Consider the following 23656-nt stretch of genomic DNA (forward strand, 5'->3'; position numbering starts at 1 on the left):
TTTCTGTTCCCTGGACCACAGTTCTCTCACTGGGGCTCACCCCACGCTGGGGACTGAGAAGGCCTTTGGAGAAAATGCAGTCCTGACTACAGGCAAACTTGCAAGGTGGAGCTAAGACCGATTCTTTGGAAAGTAAAAGAGCAAAAAGTGTACTATAATGCCAAGCTTTACAGCAACTCATGATTCACAAGGGCTCTTCAGCACACAAACATTTAATAATAGGGAGGTGACGGGGAGCAACAAAACCAAAGGCATTGCCGGCACATCAGCCTAGGGCAGGGCTGGGGCCAGAAAGGAGTGATCGGGACATTCCTGGCTCAGCAAACTCTGGGGCTCCTCTTGCCTCTTTCTGTTCTGCCCCAACGTTACCCCCCGGGCCTGGGCCTCACCTCCAGTGGCAGAAGAGGGTCAGGGCAGGACTTGGGCTGGTCTCTCCCGAGGGGCAGATTCAAGATGGCTGTTGAGCACATAGGAGGCTACCCACAGCTTTCAATAAGGCACCCTGCATAGGCTTTGGGGGTTACTGAGTAAATACCCTGACATTCATGGGTTGGAGACCTGGATCCAAACAGGCTCTTCTGCCCCTCCTGGCATTAGTGGCCAATGCCCTTAGTCCGGCTGTCCCCATCTGGCAATAACATTGGGCTGCTAAGACCCTGTCAGAGGAGCCCCACCTGGTTTCCTACGTTGTAAAGACAGGTTATTGGTAATTGTGCTCTTGCCCTGCCTGCCAGAGGGGGCCCTGGGGAGCTGGGCTCTCCATACTTTTCCAGCTTTCACTGCCTGATATAAATGCTCTCCTTGAAATGGGCTGCGGTGGGGGGTCAACCCATTGTGTTTAGGCCAGGGCAGGCAGGCCTGCTGTTGACCATGGTGGAGGGATGCCCAGACTATACCCGGCCTGAGAGTGGTTCTGGGATATAGTGTCTGAATCCTCAGTGGCCACCGCTCCTTTGGCCCTGGCTGTGCAAGGGAATCACGAACACCGAGATGTCGTCGTAGGACACCTGCCCTTCCCCTGTGGGACCGTCGTCCTTTCCCTGTGTGCTGTGTATCAGCATTTGGGCCAGCTCCGAGAACCTGTGGGGATCATCCTGCAGATGCACTTTGGAGCCAGAGCAAAGAGGCAAGGGCACCCCTCAGGGAGAACTTGCTGCTAGGGCTGGGCACGTGGGGACCCAAACCATGCAGTCCAGCTGCGGGCCAGGCAAACCACATGCATGGGAGGGCCACGGGCTGGACCATGGAGATTTGGGTCCTGGGGATTTCTGAACCCAGGGATTTGGGGGACCCACAGTCACCCCCCCTCCACCCAGAAGCTTGAGAGAGCTCTGCTCCTGACCCCCTGCCCTGAGCTGGGCTCATCATCAACTCTGTCTTCTCAGCCACAGCTACTTCTGGTGTTGCGGCTGGTGCCAGCCAGGTCCCCAGAAGCGACAGTACCTGTGTGGGTCCTCTCGGTTGCCAGGGAGGAACCTCCGTACTAGCCGTGCCACCTGCTCATTGGACAGGACATCCCAGAGACCATCAGTTGCCATGACAACCACATCCTCCTCCTGCAGCTCCAGTTGGTCCACATCCAGTACAGTCACCTGCAAGTGAAGCCTGAGGATCCCTCCGCACTCCCTTCCCGGCTCCCGCCAGCCTCATTGTCTGCCTTTGGGGGCAGACGGAAGCTGGTGCGCGCTGCTGCCCACTCACCTGTGGGACGGAGAGCAAGAAGGGCTTGAGGTGAATGTTTGTGTCCAGGACTCTGAGCTGATGGTCTCCCAGGCCCCGGGAGACAGCCAGTGTTCCCAGTAACCGAGCCTGAGGACAAGGGAGATGTGAGGTAATGGCCAACAGCCCCAGTGAACATACAAATAAAGCACACGGAAGCATAGTATGGCCCTCAAGTGCCCTGCGTGGACGGACAAACATCCCGTAGCGTTGCAGCAAACTCCAACACCCCAGCTACAGCCCCCACCAGAGGAAGAAAGGAGCTCCCACCTCTGCAGGGGGCAATTTAAGAGGGGTTCCTAGAGGGGGCCGTTCACTGACCTGCCTGCCCTGCCCATGGATCAGGGGGTACTTGAGATCCGACTTCTCCACGCACTTGTAGCTCCTACCAGGAGCAGACCCAGCATCAACCCAGGCCCCACCCACCCCCTCACCTCCCCGCACACGGAGCCCACCCTGCCCAGGTGCGAGAGGACGGCCCCCAGGTCACACACTGGGCCTGGACACCAGGGTTCTCCCCACTGTGTCCAACCCCACCTCGCTCACCAGCCTCTCATGTGGTGATCCCGGAACAAAACCTTCTGCCCCAAGTCATCCCCCTTCAGTCGCCGAGGAAACTCCAGTCGGGTGAACTCACCAGCCAGAAGCTCGGGGTAGACAAAGGCCTGGGGTAGGAAGGCCAGGCATGGATCAGGTTCTCTCTGGTGGCCTCTGGTGACCCTGGACTCACAAGTTGGGAGTCCACAGCCTCCCTCTGCCAAAGGCACCTACCAGCTGCTGGATCCGCTGCCGCTCAGTCTCCGGGGTGAACTCGGAGCTCAGGGGCCGAACCTCGTCTTTCCGTACCAATATGGCCCTGGACAGGTGGCCGAAGAAAGGCAGAGGTCTGCGGGACAGACTCCGCCCTCATTCATGGCCCCCCTCCTGTCGGCCCCTCTTCCAGCCACCAGGGACCAGCTCTGCCCCCCATGACCACCTACAGTCTGCAGAGAAGAAGCTCAGCCCTTGGGCCTGGCGCTTGAGGAGTCTGCCCTCCCTCGCATCTGCTGTCCACTCACACCTGACATGCAGGTACACAAGCAACTCAGCCAGGCAATCCCCATTTCCAGCCCTCCACTTCCAGCCCCTTTCACTGTCCCCACTGCCTCTGTGCCCGCCTGCCCGGCCCCAACCCCACCTACCCTCCAGCTCTTACCTGCTGTCCCCAGCATTGGCCACATACAGCTTTCCCTGCAGGGACACGGCCACCAGGGCTGTGCAGCCGCCCACCTGGCCTGAGGCCTCCAGCTCCCGCCCGATCACCTCATCCTGGGGCAAACCGAAGCCACTTGAGCTGCTGCTGGTACTGCCACGATAACACTCTGTCCCCAGTCCCCACCCCACAGTTCACTTCCCCACCAGCAAGCCTGGCGGTCCCCACCCTAAGTCTAGCTATGACTCCAGGATCCCTGTGGTCAGAGAATCTGGATGTATCCCCTGAGAGGGAGGGAAGTCCTATTCAGAACTGAGGAAGGGATAGCAGCCCCTGCACCAAGGACCCGCAGGGCGCACGAGGTACGCGGCACGGAAAAGCACGCGGATAAACGGGAGGGCTTATGATGACAACGACGACCACTACTAACAAGCCAGCCCCATCCTGTCCTCCCAATGCAAAGATCCAAGGAGACCACCGCTGTGTGCTGCAATGCCCCTCAGGTCCCTGGTCCCTTCCCCAGCCAAAGGCCACACTCACACATTCCTGGAAGGCACTCTCCAGAGCCCCGATCACCAAGTCTTCCGCCCTAATGCCCTTTTCTTCCACAAACTGGGGATCACTGGGGCAGACGCAATGGCCGCTGAGGTGCATGGGGGGCCGAGTGGCCACCATGCCCTCTACCACGGCCTCCAGCTGTCGGCGCAGGCAGGAGTGCAGGGTGTTGGCAGCCAGGATGGCTGCAGCTGGACCTCCGTGCCCATCAAACAGGGCCCAGTAGTGACCTGTCAGGAGCTGTGCAGGAAGGGCTTGGCGTCAGGCTCTGCCTGGCTTCCCCAGCTGGGCCCTGGCCCAGAGCAGAACACTGAAGCAAGAACGTCCCATCTGTAGTCCTGGTCCCAGCCTGTAAGCCTGGCTCAGGCCCGGTCCTACTCACCTCCTCGGGGCACAAGTTCAGCCACTCCTGGTCCTCTTCAGCTGCAAACGCACACCTCCCTATGCACAGCTGCCCACAGGCCGCCTGGTCCTCATTGAACTCCGACTTCTCTGCATTGATGATCCTGAGGCCGGTAAGCGATCAGTGACCCTTCAGGGACACACCCATGTCCCCACGGGCAGACACCAGAGCTGGTACACAGAAGGAGGAGCCCTACCTCTGCGACAGCAGCCCCATGCTGCCCCTAACACACACCCGGACACACAGTAGAAGTTTCCTAACTGGTCAGTAACCTCAAGCTAAGGCAAAACTCAGGGCCCAGCCCCCCTGGAGCCTACCCGCTGACCTGGGCTGGGAGGTGAGGGTGGGCTGCCTGGGCAGATCTGGGCTCCTTCGCCTATCCTCCACCCCACCTCGGCCAGAGTTCCTGTCCGGTAGGGCGCCAGCCACAGCCCCGGGCGAGATGCGTGCGTGCGGGAGAGGCGTAGCTCCCAGGCCACAGTGCTGAAACTCTACCCAGTGTCCCTGCCTCATCGTGGAAGCCCCAGAAGCGCAGGTCCTTCCCAACTCGCAAGCCTCTCTGAGGGAGGCTGGAGTCCCGAAGAAAAGGCTGCGGTGGGACCGGGAGTCGGGGGGAGCTGTCAAGAGTCCCAGGGGCGGACAGGAGGGAGCTAGCCGCAAGGCTGGGGGGTGGGGGCACTCGCTCAGCGTGGGCTGTCTTCCAGGTTGGTCCCGGCGCCGGGGCTGGCCCAGCAGGGCCGGGGAGCGGGGGCCCGGGGGAGCGGGGCACTCACTCGGCGTAGCCTGCGTTCCAGGGCAGCGCGCGACCCCGCGCGGGGCTGCGCACGGGCCGGGCGTCCGGGCGGCGCGGGGCGTCGGCGGGGCCGGAGCCCGAGCCGCGCAGGAAGCGGGGCCGCCGGTAGGGCACCGGGCTGGCGCGCGGTCGGGGGGGCCGCGGCGCGGGGAGCGGACCCCCCGGCAAGAAGCGGCGCCGGAACCAGCCGGCGGACATGGCGCGGCGGCAGGGGGCTGCCCGCGGGGCGCCGGGCGGGAGGAGGAAGCGGGCCGGGGGCGGGGCCGGGGCGGGGCGGAGGCTACCCCCGCACCCCGGCCTCCCGCGGGGAGCGCGCGCGCGCGGCCTGGGCGCCCTCGGGCCTGCCGAGCCCCGTCACGACCCCGAGAAGCCAAGGCTGTCGTCAGGCCCACTTCACAGGCAAGCAAACTGAGGCCTCGAGAAGCGAAGCGGCTCGCCCGCGTCCCACAGGCGCCCGAGCAGGCCTGCTGCGGCCGCACACGCGGGGGTCGCCGGCCTTGGCCACGGGAAAGTCCCTCCCGGCCCCCCAGCGAGGTGCAGGGGTCGTTCCGACCGCAGCCAGGGCCTCCAGGTGGGGCCCCCGTCCGCAGCCGAGCCTCCGGCCTCCTCCTGCTGGGCCTCAGCCTTGCGCAAGGGGAAGATGGGAACAGGATGTGCTTGGAGGTGTCAGGCTGACGCGTTGAGTAAGACGCTCAGAGCACAGGGTTCCCTCAGGTGGCCTTCATTCCCCACCCCCGCAGTCTGTCACCCTCCGCCCCGGATGGGGCTTGCTGGTCACCCTGGCCTTCCTCATCGTGGGAGGCTGCTCCCCACTTCGGGGACAGCCTCCCAAACGACTGCCCCCCAAGTCAAGAGGTCCTCTCTGGACAGACGCCAGGATCGTCACTAGAGTGTTGGTGGCTGGGGGACAAGAGGAATTCATGGTCTCCAAAAGGTTCCAACCAGAGTTCAGACCTGGAACTAAGGGAAGTGAAAGCCTTTCATCTTGGCTGGGGGCGAGATGTTGCAGTCTCTACACCACCACCACCCCCAGCCAGCTGTCACGGTGGGGTCAGCAATAGTGTCTCCCTTCGCATCTGCCTGTTAACAGGGTGCTTTGTCACCCTTCTGTCACTTAAGCCCAACTGCTGGTGCAGGACTCCTCTGTCTCATAAGGGGGACTCAGACGCCCGCAGAGGGGAAGTGTCCTGATGCCCAGGGTGTGCTGTTTCCATTATGACAGTTCAGCTGACTCAGACCCCCCACAGGGTATCTCTCTTCCCCTTTCCTCCTCGAAAAGGCAGGCTTGCCAACTCAAAGCCCCTGAGGCCCTTAGCCCAGGGTCCCGGGGGAGAGCTGCAGCAGGAGTCCCTACCTTTGCCTCCACTCCCAAGCCTAGCACCTGCTCACAACGCCCTACTTCCTCTGGGCTGCAGCCCTGCCCCACTGGGAGGTTCCCCTGCCCAAGGAGGATTGTTTTTGAGACGGGAAGCTGTGCCCCATGTCCCCTCCCTCAGATGACTCCAGTCCAGAGCAGCCTGGGGGCTAACTTCCCACCCCCACTGTGTGCACCAGGCCCCACGCTGGGGGCAGGAGCACAGCACTAATGCAGGTGGGCTCCCCTGCTCTGATGGTGGAATCCTGGTGGATGGCGTGTGATCCAGCTGGCAAGGGGCTGGGGGCAAAGTCAGAAAAAGCTTCCCAAAGGACCCCTGAGCTATGCCCTATCATTGGGACAGAAATGGACCAGGGACCCAGAGTGGGGCAGACCCAATTCAGTCTGTGGGCTCACCTCCTCATCCCTACCAGCCAATGGCTCAGAGGGTTTTAAAGTCTAAAATGAGAGGAAACAACACACAGTCTATTCCTCCAACCCATCATCTTGGGCTCCCCTGTGTGGGATGAATCCTGTCTGTTCAGAGAAGCTCCTGAGGTGTCGCAGGAGGTCTGCTGCCCAGCGTAGCCTTGGAGCCCTGTGGCAGTCCCATCCTCCCCGTCCCACGGCGGCCTGGGTGTTCCTCCAGTGCCACAGTAGCTGCTCCGGCCTCTGGGTCCCTGGGAGCCTCTACTCTTGTTGGATCCCAGGCCTGTCTCGGTTTCTACGTCATGTTGCTGAAGCACATCCTCTAACAACTCTCCGAGAGAGGATGCCTGCGAGGTAATTCCCTGGGTCCTTGCCAGTCTGCGAGGGTTTGTCTCAAAAGCCTCCCCAGCCTCTTTTTAAAAATAAGTTCTACACCCAACATGGGGGCAAAAGCCTTAGCTTTTGACTGATATTTTGGTTCAGAATTCTGAGTTCTCTGTTCATTGTCTTCTGACTGTTGCTGCTTCAGCAATCCAGTGCCCCTCATTCCCAGACCTTTGGATTGACCATTTGCCTTTTTCTTTCTCCAGAAGTTTCCAGGCACTTCCATCGCTGTTGTCTGAAATCGTAGGTGAGGTTCCCTGGGGTGGGTCTCTCTTCGTTCCTGGGCTGAGCCCTCCCTGGGGGCCATGCAACTCCTCACCCCTCGGTGACACTCTTCTCCCGACTGTTCAAATGAACCCAAGCTTGCCCCCCTCCCGGCCAGACACCTCTCCTCGGCTAACTCAGCCAGCATGTGAGGGATGGGGGTGAGAGGAGCAAGTTCAGAAAAAAGAAAAGGTTTTTATGCTACATTTTTTTCACTCACAATGAGAATAGCTTTTGTCGAGTCCCATGACTCAAAATTTCAAAGGCGGGTGCTTGACTGGCTCAGTCGGTAGAACAGGCAGCCCTTGATCTCGGGGTCATGAGTTCAAGCCCCACGCTGGGCATAGAGATTACTTTAAAAAAAAAATAAATAAAAATTAAAAACAGGCCTTTATAAAAAACCCAAATTTAAAAGGTGTAAACATGTATTTAGTAACAAGTCTCTGCCCACAACCCTAACCCCTCCCTGGCCAGGCAGTTCCTCTCCCTGGAGCATTCCAATATTATTAGTTTCTTGCGGATCCTTCCAGAGATGCCAGGTATTCTGTGCAAATTCAAGCAAAAGAAAATTTTTTTTTTACCTGTAAGACAAGAAATAAAGAGTGTTGGCAAGGATGTGGGGAAAAGGAAACTCTGTGCACTGTTGGTAGGACTATAAATGGGTTGCAGCCACTGTGGAAAACAGTATGGAGGTTCCTCAAAAATTAAAAATAGAACTACCATGTGATCCAGCAATTCCACTTCTGGGTATTTATCTGAAGAAAGTGAAATCCTGAAAGCATGGGCCCCCTCATGTTCACTGCAGCGTTATTTACAATAGCTACGACGTGGAAACAACCAAAGTGTCCACTGACAGATGAATGGATAAGACAGTGTGGTACACACACACACACACACACACACACACACACACACAGAGGAGTGTTACTCAGCCATAAAAAGGAGGAAATTCTGCCATTTGCAACCACACAAATGGACCTTGAGTGCATATGCCAAATAAAATAGTCAGAGAAAGATTAAACGCTGTATGATCTCACTTGTATGTGGTATCTAAACAAACAAATCCCAAATTCATGGACACAGAGAGCAGACTGCTGGCTGTCAGAGGTGAGGGGTGGGGGTGGGTAAAATTGGCGGAAGTTGGTCAAAAGGTACAGACTTCCAGTTATAAGGTAAGTAAGTTCTGGAATGTAATCTATAGCATGGTGACTAGAGTTAACACTGCTGTATTGCACATTTGACAGTTGCTAAGAGAGTAGATCTTGAAAGTTCTCATCCCAAGAGAACAATTATAACTCTGTGGTGACATGTGTTAACTAAACTTATTGTGGTCGTTTCACAAAATATATAAATATTAAATCATGCTGTACACCTAAAATTGATACAATGTGATACATCAATCATATCTCAAGTTAAATTAAATACTTTAAAAATTACATATATGGGGGCGCCTGGGTGGGTCAGTCAGTTAGGCGTCTGCCTTTGGCTCAGGTCATGATCCCAGGGTCCTGGGATCGAGTCCCGAGGGCCCCCCCCCTGCTCAGCAGGGAGTCTGCTCTTCCCTCTCCCTCGGCCTGCCGCTCCCCCTGCTTATGCTCCGTCAAACAAATAAAATCTTTAAAAAAAATTTAAAAAACTAAAATTACATATATGTAAAATTTTTCCTCCTCCCCTCCTTTTCTTTACATGCGTGATGGCATACTCTGTGCCATATCCTACACCCGACATTTTCATAAAAGATACCTCTATCTTTTAGTATTAGTCCTTGAAGGCCTGCCTTATTTGTCAAGGCTACAGAGTAGTCTGCAAAAACGCAGATTTCTGTAGCTAGCCTCTCAGTGATGGCTAGTTAGCCTGTCTTCAGTTACTGGCTGTACAGTCCTTTGCGGGGGCGTGTGGGTAGGATCAGTTCCTAGTCACGGAATCGGCGGGGCAAAGGCAGCGCTACTCATGACAACCAAAAGGTGGAAACGACACAAATGTCCATCGTCTGGATGAATGGATGAACCAATTGTGGTATATACGCACAATGGAATATTATTCAGCCGTAAAAAAAGAACAAAGTACTGTCACATGCCACAAATGTGCGTGAGCCTCCAAACCTTTATGCTAAGTGAAAAAAGCCAGATAGAAAAGGTCACCTGTTTCATGCTTCCATTCATATGAAATATCCAGACTAGGTCAGTCCGTGGAAGCAGAAAGCAGACTGCGGGTTGCCGGGGGCTGGAGGAGGGAGCAATGGGGAAGAACTGTTTAATGAGTACAGTTTTCTTTCAGAGCGATGGAAATGTTTTAGAACTAGAGACGGTGGTTGCACAGCATAGTGAATGCGCTGACTCGATCACTTTAAGTTGGTTACATTTTTTTAAGGATTTTATTTATTTATTTGACAGAGAAAGTACAAGCGGGGGCAGAGGGAGAGGGAGAACCAGGCTCCCCCATTGAGCAGGGAGCCTGGCGTGGGGCTGGATCTCAGGACCCTGGGATCATAACCTGAGCCAAAAGGAGACACTCAACTGACTGAGCGACCTGGGCGTCCCAGTGTGAATTTCACCTCAATTCATGGGGGGGGGGAAATACATATTTACAATTTTGTAGATATTGTCCTACATGAAGTTTGCCCCAATTTCCTCTCCCGTCAACCTATTTTCCCATCATTTGACCATCACAGTTTTTCATTAAACTTAATCTTTCCCTATAGATACAGATATGCAAGTCTAATTGACTTCCATTTATCTTAGTAAGAAAGGATCATCAGGGGCGCCTAGGTAGCTCAGTCGTTAAGTGTCTGCCTTCGGCTCAGGGTGTGATCCCAGCGTTCCTGGATCGAGTCCCACATTGGGCTCCTCTGCTGGGAGCCTGCTTCTTCCTCTCCCACTCCCCTGCTGTGTTCCCTCTCTCGCTGGCAGTCTCTCTGTCACATAAATAAATAAAAAATCTTAAAAAAAAAAAAGGAAGGATCATCAATTTTCCATAGTTCTAGAGGCCTATTTGTATTTTTTCTGTGGATACTCTGTACCCTTTACCCAGTTTCTTAGTGAGCCATTGGGTTTTTTCTTATTGATCTGGGAGCTCATTATTTATTTATTCTTCAGATTTCATTTATTTATTTATTTATTCAGAGAGCGAGAAGAAAGGCAGAGAGTGAGGGGAGGGGCAGAGGGAAAGAGAGAATCTCCAGCAGACTCCCCACGGAGCGGGGAGCCCGCCTAGGGACTCAACCCCTGTCCCCGAGACCATGACCTGAGCCAGAATCCAGAGTCGGACGCCCAACTGACTGAGCCACTCAGGTGGCCCAGAGCTCTTTATTTTGAAGTGAGTTACAAGTATGTTGTTTGTAGACAATTACAGTTTGTTGTTTGTGTTTTGGCTTTGATGGTGGCTCTTTCAATCCAGACCTTTAATTTTTTTTTTTAAAGATTTTATTCATTTATTCGACAGAGATAGAGACAGCCAGCGAGAGAGGGAACACAAGCAGGGGGAGTGGGAGAGGAAGAAGCAGGCTCATAGCGGAGGAGCCTGACGTGGGGCTCGATCCCAGAACGCCGGGATCACGCCCTGAGCCGAAGGCAGACAGTTAACGACTGCGCCACCCAGGAGCCCCCAGACCTTTAATTTTTAATGTAAATGAATTTATCGATTTTTTTCTTTGATTGTTTTTTCTTTTATGGCTGCTGAGTTTGGTGACATACTCAGAGGCCTCCTTCACTCCAAGATTCTACAACACTTTCCCTTTGTTTCTTCACTATTTTTATAGCTCACTTTTTTTTTTTTTAACCCTTGGATCCACCTGAAAAAACGGTATGTTCTAACGATTTCAATGGCTGACAGAGTGTGTTGAGAAACATCAGAAGGAGCAGCCAACCTGTTCCTGGATACTGTGTTCATCCTGGACTCATGTGAGGAGCTGGGTGCAGCTTTCTCATCTTTCTGCCTGAAACCAGATCTCAGCCAGGGATGGAGTCTGGGCACTCTGCTGGCCCTTGGGCTCCTTGCCTGCATCCCAGGCTGTGAAGCTGAGCAGGACTGGGCTCGAACCCATCTCCCAAGGAGTTTCCTTCCCTGGCCAAACCCTCATCCCTGAGGTGGGAGATACTGATGGAGGGTGTGAGGACCACTGCCCAGGGGGATTCTCAGCCTTTGCTTGTTCCACTGTCTTGAGTCAAGGAAACTAAGGTTCCTGGGGACACTCACTACCTTGTAACCTGCATCAAATCACTTCATGTCTCCAAACCTCCAATTCTTCAACTGTAAAAGACAGTAACACCTACCTTGTAGGGTTGTCATGAGGATTAAATAAATGTGCCCAGTACACAGTACGTGTGCAACATAAAGACTCTTAATTTTTTTTTTAAGTAAACACTATGCCCAACATGGGGCTCAAACTCACGACCCTGAGATCCAGAGTCTCGTGCTCTACTGACTGAGGCACCAGGTGCCCTATGACTCCAACTGTTCATTCATTTGTTTATTTGGCAAATATTCCCGAACACTTAGCAATGCTGGGCACTGTTCTAGGTGCTGGGGATGCAGCAGGGGCAGAAACTTAACTACTGGTAGAGGGAAGACAATACACAAATAAGCAGGTAAGTATAGATATCAGGCGGCAATAAAATCAAAGAGAATGATGCAGGCAGGGGTTAGTCTGGCAACAGGGGAGACCATGCAGGTAAGGCAGTCACAGTTCATCCAGTGATGGACATTTCTACAGGGAACATAACATTATTATTTTTCATGAACCTGTTTTCTTGGCTAATTCCTGTTTCCAAGAAGCTGAGGCTCTTCTGTTTCAGTGGAATTGCCAAGTGCTCCCATGGAGGTGGCCAGGCCTGAGAGCTGATGTAACTGTTGGCTCTGTGTGGTTGGTCGCATCTGCGATGTGGCAGGGCTGAGCTGGGGACTTGCCTATGGGCTATTCTCCCAAGGGCAGGCCACGAGGCCGCACAGTTCTTATGTTCCAGTGTGGGGTGGCCAACGTGAGCACACCACACAGGTTCAGTCTCAGGGTGCGCTCAGAAAGATAAATAAGAAAATCCTTCAGGGGCGCCTGGGTGGCTCAGTCAGTTAAGCATCTGACTTCGGCTCTGGTCCCGATCTTGGGGTTCCGGAATCCAGCCCCACATGGGGCTCTCCACTCAGCAGCAAGCCTGCTTCTCCCTCTCCCTCTGTGATCTCTCTCACTCTCTCTCTCAAATAAATAGATTAAGAAAAAAAAAAAAAAAAGAACGATAAAGAAAATTCTTCAGGCCGCCTGGGTGGCTCAGTGGGCTAAACAACCAACTCGTGATTTCGGATCAGGTCATGATCTCAGGGTTGTGGAATCAAGCCTGGCATTGGGCTCTGCACTGGGCGATGAGACTGCTTAAGATTCTCTCTCCCTCTCTCTACCCCTCCCCCCACCCCGTGCGCTCTCACGCTCTCTCTCTCTCTCTCTCAAAAAAAAAAAAAAAAAAAAAAAAAAAGAAGAGAAGAGAGAATTCTTCAGTTTCGTGTTTGCTGGACACTCAGAAAATGAGAAACCCAGGGCTTGAGGCACATAGAAGAGGGCGCAATGCTCCTTAGTCAGGGCGGGGTAGTGGGACAGTGAGCAGGGAGCTCAAACTGGGGCCAGGCGCCAGGCAGGCCCCACACCCCATCATTAATTCTCAGCAACCCCAGCCCCAAAACGTGTCCTCCTTCCCAATCTTTCCGGCCCAAGTCCGGGACAGGCTCTGATTGGACTGACTGGGGTCACGTGTTCGCCCCTGACTCACGGTGGCCTGGAAGATACATTATGTTGATTGGCCAGTCACAGCAGGGCTGATGCCAAAGAAGGCAAAGTCTCTGGGTACGGAGCCAGAAGATGATGAGGAGTTGGGAAGTTCCTCGCTCGCCAAGCGCTGGCCCTCCTTCAACCTCTGGGCCTTTGCACATGTAGTTTCCGCTTCTCAGAAAACTTTTCCCTCTGCTCTACTAGGCTGACCTCCAGGTCTCCACCCAAACTTCACCTCCTGGTGGCCCCTGGCTCTCTGGGCTGGGCCCTCGGGGCCACAGGTTCATCTGCTAACTACCTGGTATACCAGTCCGACTCCCCCTCAGGGCAGGGCCTGCGGCCAGGCCAGCCTCCAGGTGCCAGGGCTTCGCAGGAGGCGCTCAGGAAACGTCTCTACGAAAAGGGATGCGGCACAAACACGCGCGCACATCCGCACGCGAACACCCTTCCCGGCCATAAATGGCCATAAGTGGGGCGCGGATCCCACCCCACTAAGAAACCCACCTATAGTGGGGCGCACAGACTCGCGCGCGCACTCCCGGACCCGCCCCAGCCACAGACCCCTTGGCCCCGGGCGCACAGACACACACGCCCGCGTGCGCCCACGCGCGCTCGACCACACGCACGCCCTGTCCGCCACAAACAGGCACGCGCAGGCGCGCGGACACACCGCTCAGCTCCCGGCGATAGGCCCACCCGGAACAAGACGCACGGTGCGCGCACGCGCGGGCCCGAGTTCCCGCCCCCTCCCGGCCTCGCCCGTCGGGGGCGGGGCGCGCTGGGCCGGGTCCTGCGGCACCGCCCGGGAAGCTGCGCGAGGCTGGGCGGTCGCCGCCACATCCTCCTCCTCCTCCCGGGCCGGGCGAGCCGAGCGGGTCCAGGGCTGAGCCGAGGGCTCCAAGGGCGCGGGCGGAGCGGGGCACGGAGCCATGGCGCACCAGACGGGCATCCACGGTGAGGGCGGATGGTGGGCGGGCAGGGGGCTGAGGGTCTCCGCTCGCGGCTGCGCCCCGTCCCTGGCGCTCAGCCCCTTTCTCCTTCCTGGCACTAGCCTGGGGAAGCTTCCTGTTCTCTTTTGCAGCCGAGGGTCGCCTGGGGTGGGCACATCTGGGGGCGTGCGATTCTTACTGTGCATAGTTGGGAGTGGGTGTATGTGGGTACACAGCTGGAGTGCAAATATCTGTGTGCCCATCTGGGGGTGGATGTGCCTGTGTGTACCCATCTATATGTTTTTGTTCCTTTCTGGGGGTGGGTGTACCGGATGTGCACATCTGGGGGAATGTGCACGCATGTGCACTTGTCTTGTGAGTACAGTCCTGTGTTTGGATATCTGGATGTGACTGCTTGTGTACGTCTAGGGTCATTCATGCACATGCACCAATAGCTGATTGAATGACCAGTGTCGCATGGAACCATCTTTAGGCATCAGTGTTTTGTGACTATGTGCACACGTCTGTGGGTGTCTGTGTGTGTGTGCAGTTTGGCTACATCTCAGTGTACGTTCGTTACCACGGATGCATGTATCATGTGTCTCTGTATGGCTTCTGTGGGTTTGTGTCTGTGTGACGAGGGGTCCCTGACCTTTGGCTCCTCCTAGGACCCTCACACATTTGAGCAAGCAAGACCAGGGAAAACCGGGACAGGGCCTTCAGAGTGGGATGGGGAGAGTTGCCAATCTGACCTTGACCTCTGACCTCCCTACCATTTTCCACTCAGATCTCCTGAGTCTGCCCCAGCCAGGGTTGGAAGGTCCCAGCTCCAGGCTGGAGGTAGAAAAGAGGGTCCACATATGGGGTTTGTGAGGAAGGATCCTGGCTTTAGAGATTGGGGCCAATGCCCCCTACCCTACCCATGCTTCTCCAGCCTAGAGCATCACCCCCTCCCCCAAGGGCCTAGTTTCCTCTTTACACAGGCTGGGGAGCAATGGCCAGGAGCCAGATGTCCTGACCCTACCTGGGTCTGAGTATCCCCCTCTGTCACTGGCTTGGGAGGACTGCCTGGCCTGTGGGAAAGGCCCAGGCTGCTTGCCCAGACAGCCGACAGCCTGGTGGTTTGGCCATCAGCCACTCCTCCCACCACACCAGGATCCCCAGCCCGGGGACACCAACCCACCATCGACCGGCCCAACTGCCTGGATGTCAGCTTGGCTTGTGGTTGTCGTGGCTGCCTGGTGGCTAAACCAGCTAGAGGGTTTCCCTGGCCCCACCCCACAGGACCAGAAAAGGCAGGGTCTGGGTCAGGGCCAGCCTCCTACCAGTGGGCCAGCCTCTCCAGAAGGAGCTGGAAGAGCTGGAGGGTGGCTTCGTGACTCAGCCCCACAGAAGGGAACAGCTGCCCCCCTGGACCTGCCCCTTCCTTCCCCTTTGTCTGGTCACTACTGCTGCTGCCTCCATCTGAGAGGGGATCGGAAGTCAGGGCCCCTCCTCCCTGCTCAGGACTGACAGGTCCTGTGGCCAAGGCCCTGCCTCGCGCCTTCATTTCCCATGTGGTGAGACAGGCATGCCTAGGGGGGTCACTGGGGACTGGGCTGCCCCCCAGCCCTGCTGCCTATGAGCAGCGCACTCCTTTCCCTTTCGGCCCCAGGGAGGTGGCAGGTGAGATCGAATGCCCTGGATGCCCAGATGCCAGCCCAGTCGTGGCCATAAGTGTGGATCTGGTGACCTCAGAGCAGGGCAGGGGGCGGGGGTGGGGGGACTTGTAACTTGAGGCTTACGGGGTGGAGGGTTGGCAGGGCAGCAGAGGCGGGGGCAGGGAGGTGGGAGAGCATGAATCTTTGATGATAGAGGCTCAGGTGTCCCAGGCCTGGCCTCTGGATTATTGATGGTGGCTGAGGAGTCATGGAGGGGGATGTCTCTTCCAATACTGGGGTGTCACTCTGTCCTAGTAACTCTAGAAGGGGCGTGGCAGCCTCTCCCTTAGGGGAGCCTCTTGGCTTTACCTCCCAGAAGGTCTGAGCAGGGGGAAAGGGCCGCTCAATGCAGCCTGCCCTGCCGTCATTACAGTAATAAAATTTAACACTTGTTATTCGTAGACGCCCCATTACTGAGTATTTTTTCCCATTTACTCCTCAGCATGGCTCTCTACAGCTTGGGAGTGTTAGCTCCATAGTATAGATGAGTTCGAGGCTCAGCAAGGTCAGAGGTCACACACAGCTCTGGGAAAGGTGGAGACCCAGAGGCCAGGCTTTACCTCGGGGACCTGCTTGGGGTCTGCTGATAGGCAGCTCTGTCCTGGCGCAGTGGGGCTGTGTCTCCACGCCATGCTTCTCGGTTGGGACCCTGCTCGCCCAGCAGCCATGGAGGGCGGTATGCAGCCTGAGGTCTCAGGCTCACCCTGTCTGAGGGGCCCCTGAGGACATGACCAGAGTTTGTTTTCCTAAAGGCCCCACCCCCACCCCCCAAGCTGCCCAGTCTGGGCCCTATAAATATTCTCTGACCTCAGCCCTCCAGCTGTGTTCCTGCCGAATTCTCCTGACCCCTGGGTGGCCTCAAGGTCATGCTGGCCTCGCCCTGCACACCCAGAGACCCAAGTTGGGCCCCTCCCTACTTGGACTTTGTTTCCGCGTCTGAACCACTGGTAGATCCAGGACGACCCTGGTCCTTACGTCTGCCTTTGGGATCCTTGGTCATTGGCTGTCACCTTCCATGTCTGTGACCCAAGGACCAAGACAGGGTCTGTTTTGGAGTGTTCCCGACTGCCACTCCTCATCTGGGAGCCTTCTGGACTGCCTCAGGACTGGGGACTTACTGCCCCTGGCAAGGCTGTGCTAGGGCTGGCTCGGGCTGGGCTCCTGGCCTCTCAGGGTGAGGCAGCCTGGTTGACAGGGCCCCAGGTGTGCAGGCCTATGTGTTTGTTACTGGGGGACTGTGTCCGTGTATATGTTGGCGTTTCTAAATGTGTGTGTGTGCTTATCTTTGACCAGCTGAGTGGGTTTTCACATGTGAGGGTGTTTGCATTTCTACTCCACTCTGTCACATGCGGGTTTATTTGTTCCATTCACACATGCTGGACTGAGTGGCTGTCCGATGGCATACACAACAGGTGACGCACGTGTGCCTCTGTGTGTGTGCGTGGACATAGTGGTCAGTGCACAGTGGGGGCGTTTGTTCACCTATTTCTGTGTTTGTGGATATGACAGACAGTGTCACAGGCCACTTCAGTGCTGGGCCCCCCTCAGGGGACAGGTAGGGGGCATTCGCTCTGGTAGGCCTGGCCTGTCCCAGAGCCCGCCCCATCCCTGAGTGGGCTGGCCCATCCCCGCCCACCCTGTCACCAGCGCTATCTCAGCCAGCAGGCCACACTGCCGGCTAAATTTGGGAGCTTCTGCTCATGGGCCGTGTCAGGTTCCCAGTCACATGGGGGGCCCTATTTAACCCGGCTCTCAGCTCCACCAGCAGACCCCGCAGGACCGAGCGGGCCCTGAACGTGTCCCTGTCCACCCTGCTCACTCTGCCCACTCATCCCTCACCATGTTTCTTGTGCTCGTAGCCACCGAGGAGCTGAAGGAATTCTTCGCCAAGGCTCGGGCTGGCTCTGTCCGGCTCATCAAAGTCGTCATTGAGGATGGTGAGTGCCCCCTACTGCCCCCTTTGGCGAGCTAGGGCGTGGGCTGAAGGCTGGACCCAGCTGCTTCTCTGGGAGCTCTTGGATCTTGGCCTCCAGCCCCTTCAGGACCTCACTTCCTCCATCTGGGGACGGGAGGTGCTTTGTAGGGGAGCAGCGGAGGTGGGCATGATCACTGCCCTTGTTAGAGCAGGGGTCAAAAGCTGGGGAGACAGCAAGGACAGCCCTGCCTGGGGGTCCTGTCCAGCTCCCCAGAGGCTATGTAGGGTCAGAGGCCCAGTGCTGGGCTGGGCATGGGGGCAAGGGACCAGTGAGGCCAGGCACTGCCGCATGTGGCGAGTGCCACTCACCTCCCTCTGTGATCGGCAGGCTGGCCTGGCTTGGCTGCTGGCCGGGGGGAGTCCCAAGGAGAAGCCAGGGGCCCTGCCCTTGGGAAGTGCCCCTGCAACAGGGCAAAGAGACTCGTGCCCAGCTTGCTTTGAGGGCATGACTGGGGGATTCCAGGCCTCACCAGGCCGTGGCCTGGACGCTGGGAACCCAAGGCTTGTGGAGGGCGGTGCTCGGCATATAGGGATTGCGGGTGGGTGAGCTTGAGCTGAGGCCTGAAGTGCGGGGAGGGTTTGAGGAAGAAGAGGACTGGACAGAGGCTTGGTGGCGACATCTCCGCCTTCCCTTCGTGCTGAAGGGTTGTCCCTGGAGGTGAGGGGGACAGACACTGGGAGTGGGCCGGGCCCCCCACGAATCCTTCCAGTCCTCAGTAGCCAGCAGCGTGGGCCTCCCAAAAGGGCTTGGTTCCCAGCTGACTTTTCACCCACTGAATTGGTGCAAAGCAGGGTCTGCCCAGACCCAGAATTCACCCCAGGCTTCAGTGCCAGAGCTGTGCTGGGTTTTGTCCGGGATCGCCAAGTTCAGATGCCCTCAGAGGCTGGGTCGGGGTCACTGCAGTAGATCAAGAGTAAAGGCTTCCTGGGGTGACAGGCCACCAGCCCCCTGCCCCCGAAAGAGATAGACTCATGGCCCTAGTCCACAGCCTCCCTGTTGCCTCCCAGACCGGACGTCCATGCAGGTGTTTAGCAGGAGGGATCTCTGGGTGGGCTCTTAGCGCTGTTCTGCGTTGTGGTTGTTGGGCCACCTGGGATCCCCAGGAAGGTTCAGGCCCCTTGACAGGCGGCCACTGCCCACCTCCCGACTGTGGCTGGAGCACCTTCTAGAGAATCTGTCCATCCCACTTTTTTTTTTTTTTAAAGATTTTATTTATTTATTCATTCGACAGAGATAGAGACAGCCAGTGAGAGAGGGAACACAAGCAGGGGGAGTGGGAGAGGAAGAAGCAGGCTCCCAGCGGAGGAGCCTGATGTGGGGCTCGATCCCACAACGCTAGGATCACGCCCTGAGCCGAAGGCAGATGCCCAACTGCTGTGCCACCCAGGCGCCCCTGTCCATCCCACTTCTTATGTGAAGCTTCCCATTTTGAAAATGTCGGCAATAAAATTAAACAGTGTTGGCAGTGCTGTTGGGCCAACTGTGCCTGCTGGTTTTCACCCTTGATCCCGTCGGAGTTCTGGGAGGATCGGTGAGGAGGCCAAGGCCTGCAAAGAGGCATCTGGGCTGGTGGGCCTGACGTGTTTGGGCTCCAGACAGCTGGGCCCCTTGCCCTCATCAGGAGGGCCTGGTGGTCGGGTAGCCCCTGGCCATGCCTGTGCGCCCTGGGCTGGTGCTTGGCGCCCCGCTAAGGCCCTGTGGGTGGATAGGTCAAGTGTGTGTCCAGCCTCAGTGGCCCATTTGGCCAATGTACACCAGCCGGGGAGGTGGCAGGCCTCCTGGCCCCGGCCGTTAAGAGGTTTGTGACATTTTGGGGGGGGGGGGGACTCTAGCTGGCTGCTGGCAGCAGGGTACAGGTTTGTATCGTGTTGGGAGGAGCCCCCATCTCCCTCTTTGCTCCTGCAGCTCCCTGTGTCTGAGGCTGGACTCGCCACCTCCCTCGGCAGAGTTGTTCTGAGAAGGGTGCGCTGGGGGTTCTGCTGGGGCCCTAGGCTAAGGGAGGAGGGGAGCAGGAGGTGGCACAGTGGGACTGTGCCTGAGCAGCTGGGCCGGGGGATGGGTCTGGCGTGTGGGTGTTTGCGAGGGGACCACATCGTAGGTGGCTGTGGGCAACACAGCTGCGTGTCTTCTCGCGCTTGTCGGTGTTCGGTCATCTGGGGGCGCATTCTCGAGGCCATTTCTGTGCATGCGTGTGTGTGCGTGCGCATGCATTCGTACAGCTGACAGCACTGAGCCCTCGTTCATTCATTTACTCATCCACGGATTCAGTCCCATCGCCTCATCCTTCGGGGACTTGCGAGCTCCCAGGGAAGGAGGTGGAGTGGCCAGCAGGTCTGAGCCCCAGCCGAGGGGGTCCACAGTCCAAGATGGGTATGGGAGATGGCTGCTCCGTGGCTCACCCGGCCTCTGCCCCCAGAGCAGCTCGTGCTGGGTGCCTCGCGGGAGCTGATGGGCCGCTGGGACCAGGACTACGACAAGGCCGTGCTGCCACTGCTAGACGCCCAGGAGCCCTGCTATCTGCTCTACCGCCTGGACTCACAGAACGCCCAGGGCTTTGAGTGGCTCTTCCTCGCCTGGTCACCTGACAATTCTCCCGTGAGTCCTGAGGACCCCCGCCCGGCCCCCCAGATCGGGGAGAGGGGAAGCTGGATCCGAGCAAGATACCAAGGCCCTGCCCTAGGGAGTCTGAGGGGAGAGACACCAGGTCCTGCCCCAGAGTCTGAGAGAGGGCAAGACCCTGTGCTTGAAGCCTGGCATCTCCCAGATGCCTCCCAGCCGCCTCAGCCTGGCTCCAGGAGCCAGCGAGGTCAGCATGGAGAGGGCTCCACCCCATTGCATCCTTACCCTGCACTGCTCCCTCTGCTGGGTGTGACCTGGTCCCCACCCAGAGGCTCCTGCCTGCTCCTGGAGAGACAGCCCTGCCTGGAGGGGTCTCACGGCTTAGCTCCTGCCCTCCAGGTGCGGCTGAAGATGCTGTATGCAGCCACACGGGCCACAGTGAAGAAGGAGTTTGGCGGTGGCCACATCAAGGATGAACTCTTTGGGACTGTGAAGGTAGGCCTCCCAGGCCAGACCCCCCAGGCCAGGCCCACAGGCGCACAGAGGGTGGGGTGTTATGCGGGGTCGCACAGGAAGTGGGTGCCAGGAGTGGGGAGGCGTGGGGAGGGCTGGAGGAGTCCAGGGGCTGCCAGCTGGGTGCTCAGCGGGCTTCTGCCAGCCCAGGCCAAGGTGCCCATTTGTGCTTCTGCATCCACCGGCCAGGACGACCTCTCCTTTGCCGGGTACCAGAAGCACCTGTCGTCGTGTGCGGCGCCCGCCCCGCTGACCTCGGCCGAGAGAGAGCTTCAGCAGATCCGTATTAACGAGGTAGTTGTGCCAGAACGGGTGGGCGGAAGTCCCGGCCTGAGGCCCTCCACGTCCCATGAGGCCTGGCGGCTGGCCTGTACTGCAGGAGGGCTACGCCCTGCTCTTCCCCCACCCCCAGGTGAAGACAGAGATCAGTGTGGAGAGCAAGCACCAGACCCTGCAGGGCCTCACCTTCCCACTGCAGCCGGCAGCCCAGCGGGCACTGCAGCAGCTCAAGCAGAGGACCATCAGCTACATCCAGCTGGTAGGTGCCTGTCCCGCCCCAGGCACACCGGGCCGCTCCCTGCTCGGCCGGACTGTGTACGGATGTGTGCCCGCCCCCTTCCCCCTGGTCTGTGCACTTCAGCTCCCCCGCGTCCTCGTGGAACGCACTGTCCCCCGCCCCTTCCCCGGCCCTACCTGGTCCTGTTCGCCGCATGCAGGAGACACACGGCGTTCCCCTGCCTTGCCCAGTCCTTGCTCATGTCCAGGGACATCCGTGAGACACATCTGTCCCTGACTCCGCCCTCCTCACTGCACACACACATTCACCCTGGAGTTCACGCTGACCCCTCAGACCTGAGCCCCTATCTGTCTGAGATGCCCCTGCAGCCCCCCTGGCTGCCCCCTCTCCTCAGGGCTTCCTGGCCCAATGGCCAGGCTTCCCCTTTTCATTTTTTTTCTTATTTTTAAATTTTTAAAAAAGATTTATGTATTTATTTGAGAGAGAAAGTGTGAGCGGGCCGGGGGTGTGCAGAGGGAGAGGGAGAGAGAGAATCTCAAGCAGACTCACCCCTGAGTGTGGAGCTTGACCCAGGCTTGATCCCATGACCTTGAGATCATGACCTGAGCCCAAATCAAAAGTTGGACGCCTAACTGACTGAGCCACCCAGCTGCCCCTGCCCCTTCTTTTGTTTTTTGTTTTTTTTTAAAGTAAGCTTTACACCCAGCGTGGGGCTTGAACTCAAGACCCTCAGATCAAGAGTCACATGTTCCACTGACTGAGCCTGCCGGGCGCCCCATGCCTCCCCCTACCAGGCAGAATGGCTTCTTCCTTCTGAGGCGTGTCCCCCCCAGAAGCCTCACCCTTGAGGATAGGCCAGCCTGATAGTGGTGCCTCCCTCCGGTTGAGGCCCTCCCTGCTGTCCTGTCCACTGCCCTTGGTGGGACTTGCTCCTCTAGCAGAGCTTTCCGAGGGGCAGAGCTAGGGGCCCAGGTGTGGCCTCTTCGCAGGGACCCCCATGGCGGGATGGCTGCTGGGGTGGGGAGTCCTGAGAGCGGGAGACCACAAATAGGCTCGGCCCTGGCTCCTGCCTGTCCCCTCGAGGACTTCTCGTTCGCTAGGGTGGGCCCAGGCTCCTGTTCTCACAACTCCCCGTGCCCTTGGCAGAAGCTGGACCTGGAGCGGGAGACAATCGAGCTGGTGCACACGGAGCCCACGGAGGTGGCCCAGCTGCCCTCAAGGGTTCCCCGAGATGCTGCCCGCTACCACTTCTTCCTCTACAAGCATACCCATGAGGGTGACCCCCTCGAGTCTGTGGGTGAGCGTGCCTGGACAGGAGCTGGGTGGCCTTGCTGCAGGGGGCGTGGGTCAGCAGGTCTCCCAGCCTCCGCTCACATCCCCCCGCCCCGCCCCCGCAGTGTTCATCTACTCGATGCCGGGGTACAAGTGCAGCATCAAGGAGCGCATGCTCTATTCCAGCTGCAAGAGTCGCCTGCTCGATTCTGTGGAGCAGGACTTCCAGCTGGAGATCTCCAAGAAGGTAGGTGCCCGTTCCCCAGAGCCTCACCACCCAGGGGCCTGTACCACCGCCCTCCACCTGGGGCGCTGGAGTCCCAAGGCAGTGGTCGGGCAGGGTTATTAGCGCTGTGTTACACGGGTGGGGCCAGCTGACTGGTGGCGTGGACAAGCCCCAGGCTTACCCACCCGTGACTCTCCTCTCCCTGGGTCTGGAAGGCAGGTAGGGGGTCACCAAGGTGCGCAGGGCAGCGGGCCCCAACTCTGTGTTCCTGGGGGTGGCATTCGGGTGGGGATCTGGGAGAAGACCCCAGGGCTGGAGTGTGAGAGAGGTCAAGGGGGTGCCCCGGGAGTGGGGCTGACCCAGGGGGGTGTGTGTCGGGGCCCCCACCAGACCACTGCCTTGCCCCATGCAGATTGAGATTGGTGATGGGGCGGAGCTGACAGCTGAGTTCCTCTACGACGAGGTGCACCCCAAACAACATGCCTTCAAGCAGGCCTTCGCCAAGCCCAAGGGCCCAGGGGGCAAGCGGGGCCACAAGCGCCTCATCCGTGGCCCCGGCGAGAATGGGGACGACAGCTAGGTGGCCGGACCGGAGCCATGTGGGCATGTGGACTGTGGGGCTGTGTGTCCCCCTGCTCCCGGCCACCTGCCTCCTTCCCAGCCTGGGCTCCAGGGGAAGGTTGCTTCCTATGGGGCAGGACGGCTGGTGACAGAACATTCTTGCAGCTTCCGAGGGCCATTGGGCTCAGCATCTTGTGACCTTCCCCCTGTTGCTGTCGCTGCCTCTCATCTGTGTGCCCACGGGGTCTAGGGACCCCGCCTGGCTGGCTCAAGGGGGCTGGGTAGGGAGCCTGGAACGAGCTTGGCCCCCAGGGGAACTGAGGCTAGGGTCCTAGCACAGCCCCAAAGCCTTTGGCCACAGGGGTGGGTTCAGTCAGGGCTGGGGTAGGGGGTCACTGAAAGATAAGATGGTTGAATGCTGTATTTTTTAAAGAATAAAATATTTTTAAATCAACACCTGAGTCCGGCCCTGAGGAATCACCTCTGGCACTGGGAATTGGGGAACTCGGAAGGGGCCTGTCAGTCTGCTGGGGGGCTCTAGCACTCCTGGCTGCAGGT

At 57.8% G+C, this 23656-nt stretch overlaps 2 protein-coding genes across 4 annotated transcripts; one reads left to right on the forward strand and one right to left on the reverse strand.

Moving 5' to 3' along the window:
* Positions 1-196: 196 nt before the first annotated feature.
* PPM1M (protein phosphatase, Mg2+/Mn2+ dependent 1M) lies at positions 197-4883 on the reverse strand. 3 transcript variants are annotated; one of them, XM_045807277.2, is made up of 10 exons: positions 4643-4883; positions 3849-3972; positions 3452-3706; positions 2915-3027; positions 2491-2605; positions 2266-2384; positions 2041-2104; positions 1702-1809; positions 1444-1592; positions 197-1080 (listed from the first exon to the last, which is right to left on the reverse strand). In XM_045807277.2, exons 1-10 carry the CDS (start codon positions 4858-4860, stop codon positions 936-938), a joined length of 1410 nt encoding a protein of 469 aa, XP_045663233.1. In that variant the 5' UTR covers positions 4861-4883; the 3' UTR covers positions 197-935. The 3 variants fall into 3 exon arrangements, with proteins under 3 accessions (XP_045663233.1, XP_045663234.1, XP_087723129.1); XM_045807278.2 differs by having other exon boundaries at positions 2491-2575; positions 4643-4882; XM_087867003.1 differs by lacking the exon at positions 4643-4883 and adding an exon at positions 4195-4555.
* An 8760-nt stretch (positions 4884-13643) lies between these two features.
* On the forward strand, positions 13644-23552 carry TWF2 (twinfilin actin binding protein 2). Its single transcript, XM_045807274.2, has 9 exons — positions 13644-13799; positions 17334-17411; positions 19867-20045; positions 20409-20504; positions 20712-20816; positions 20935-21060; positions 22186-22336; positions 22437-22558; positions 22950-23552. The coding sequence occupies exons 1-9, from the start codon at positions 13775-13777 to the stop codon at positions 23115-23117; spliced, it is 1050 nt and encodes a 349-aa protein (XP_045663230.1). The 5' UTR covers positions 13644-13774; the 3' UTR covers positions 23118-23552.
* Positions 23553-23656: the final 104 nt, after the last annotated feature.

Source organism: Ursus americanus, chromosome 14, assembly GCF_024610735.1.
Source record: "Ursus americanus isolate L20-20 chromosome 14, mUrsAme1.1.p, whole genome shotgun sequence".
NCBI lineage: Eukaryota > Metazoa > Chordata > Mammalia > Carnivora > Ursidae > Ursus > Ursus americanus.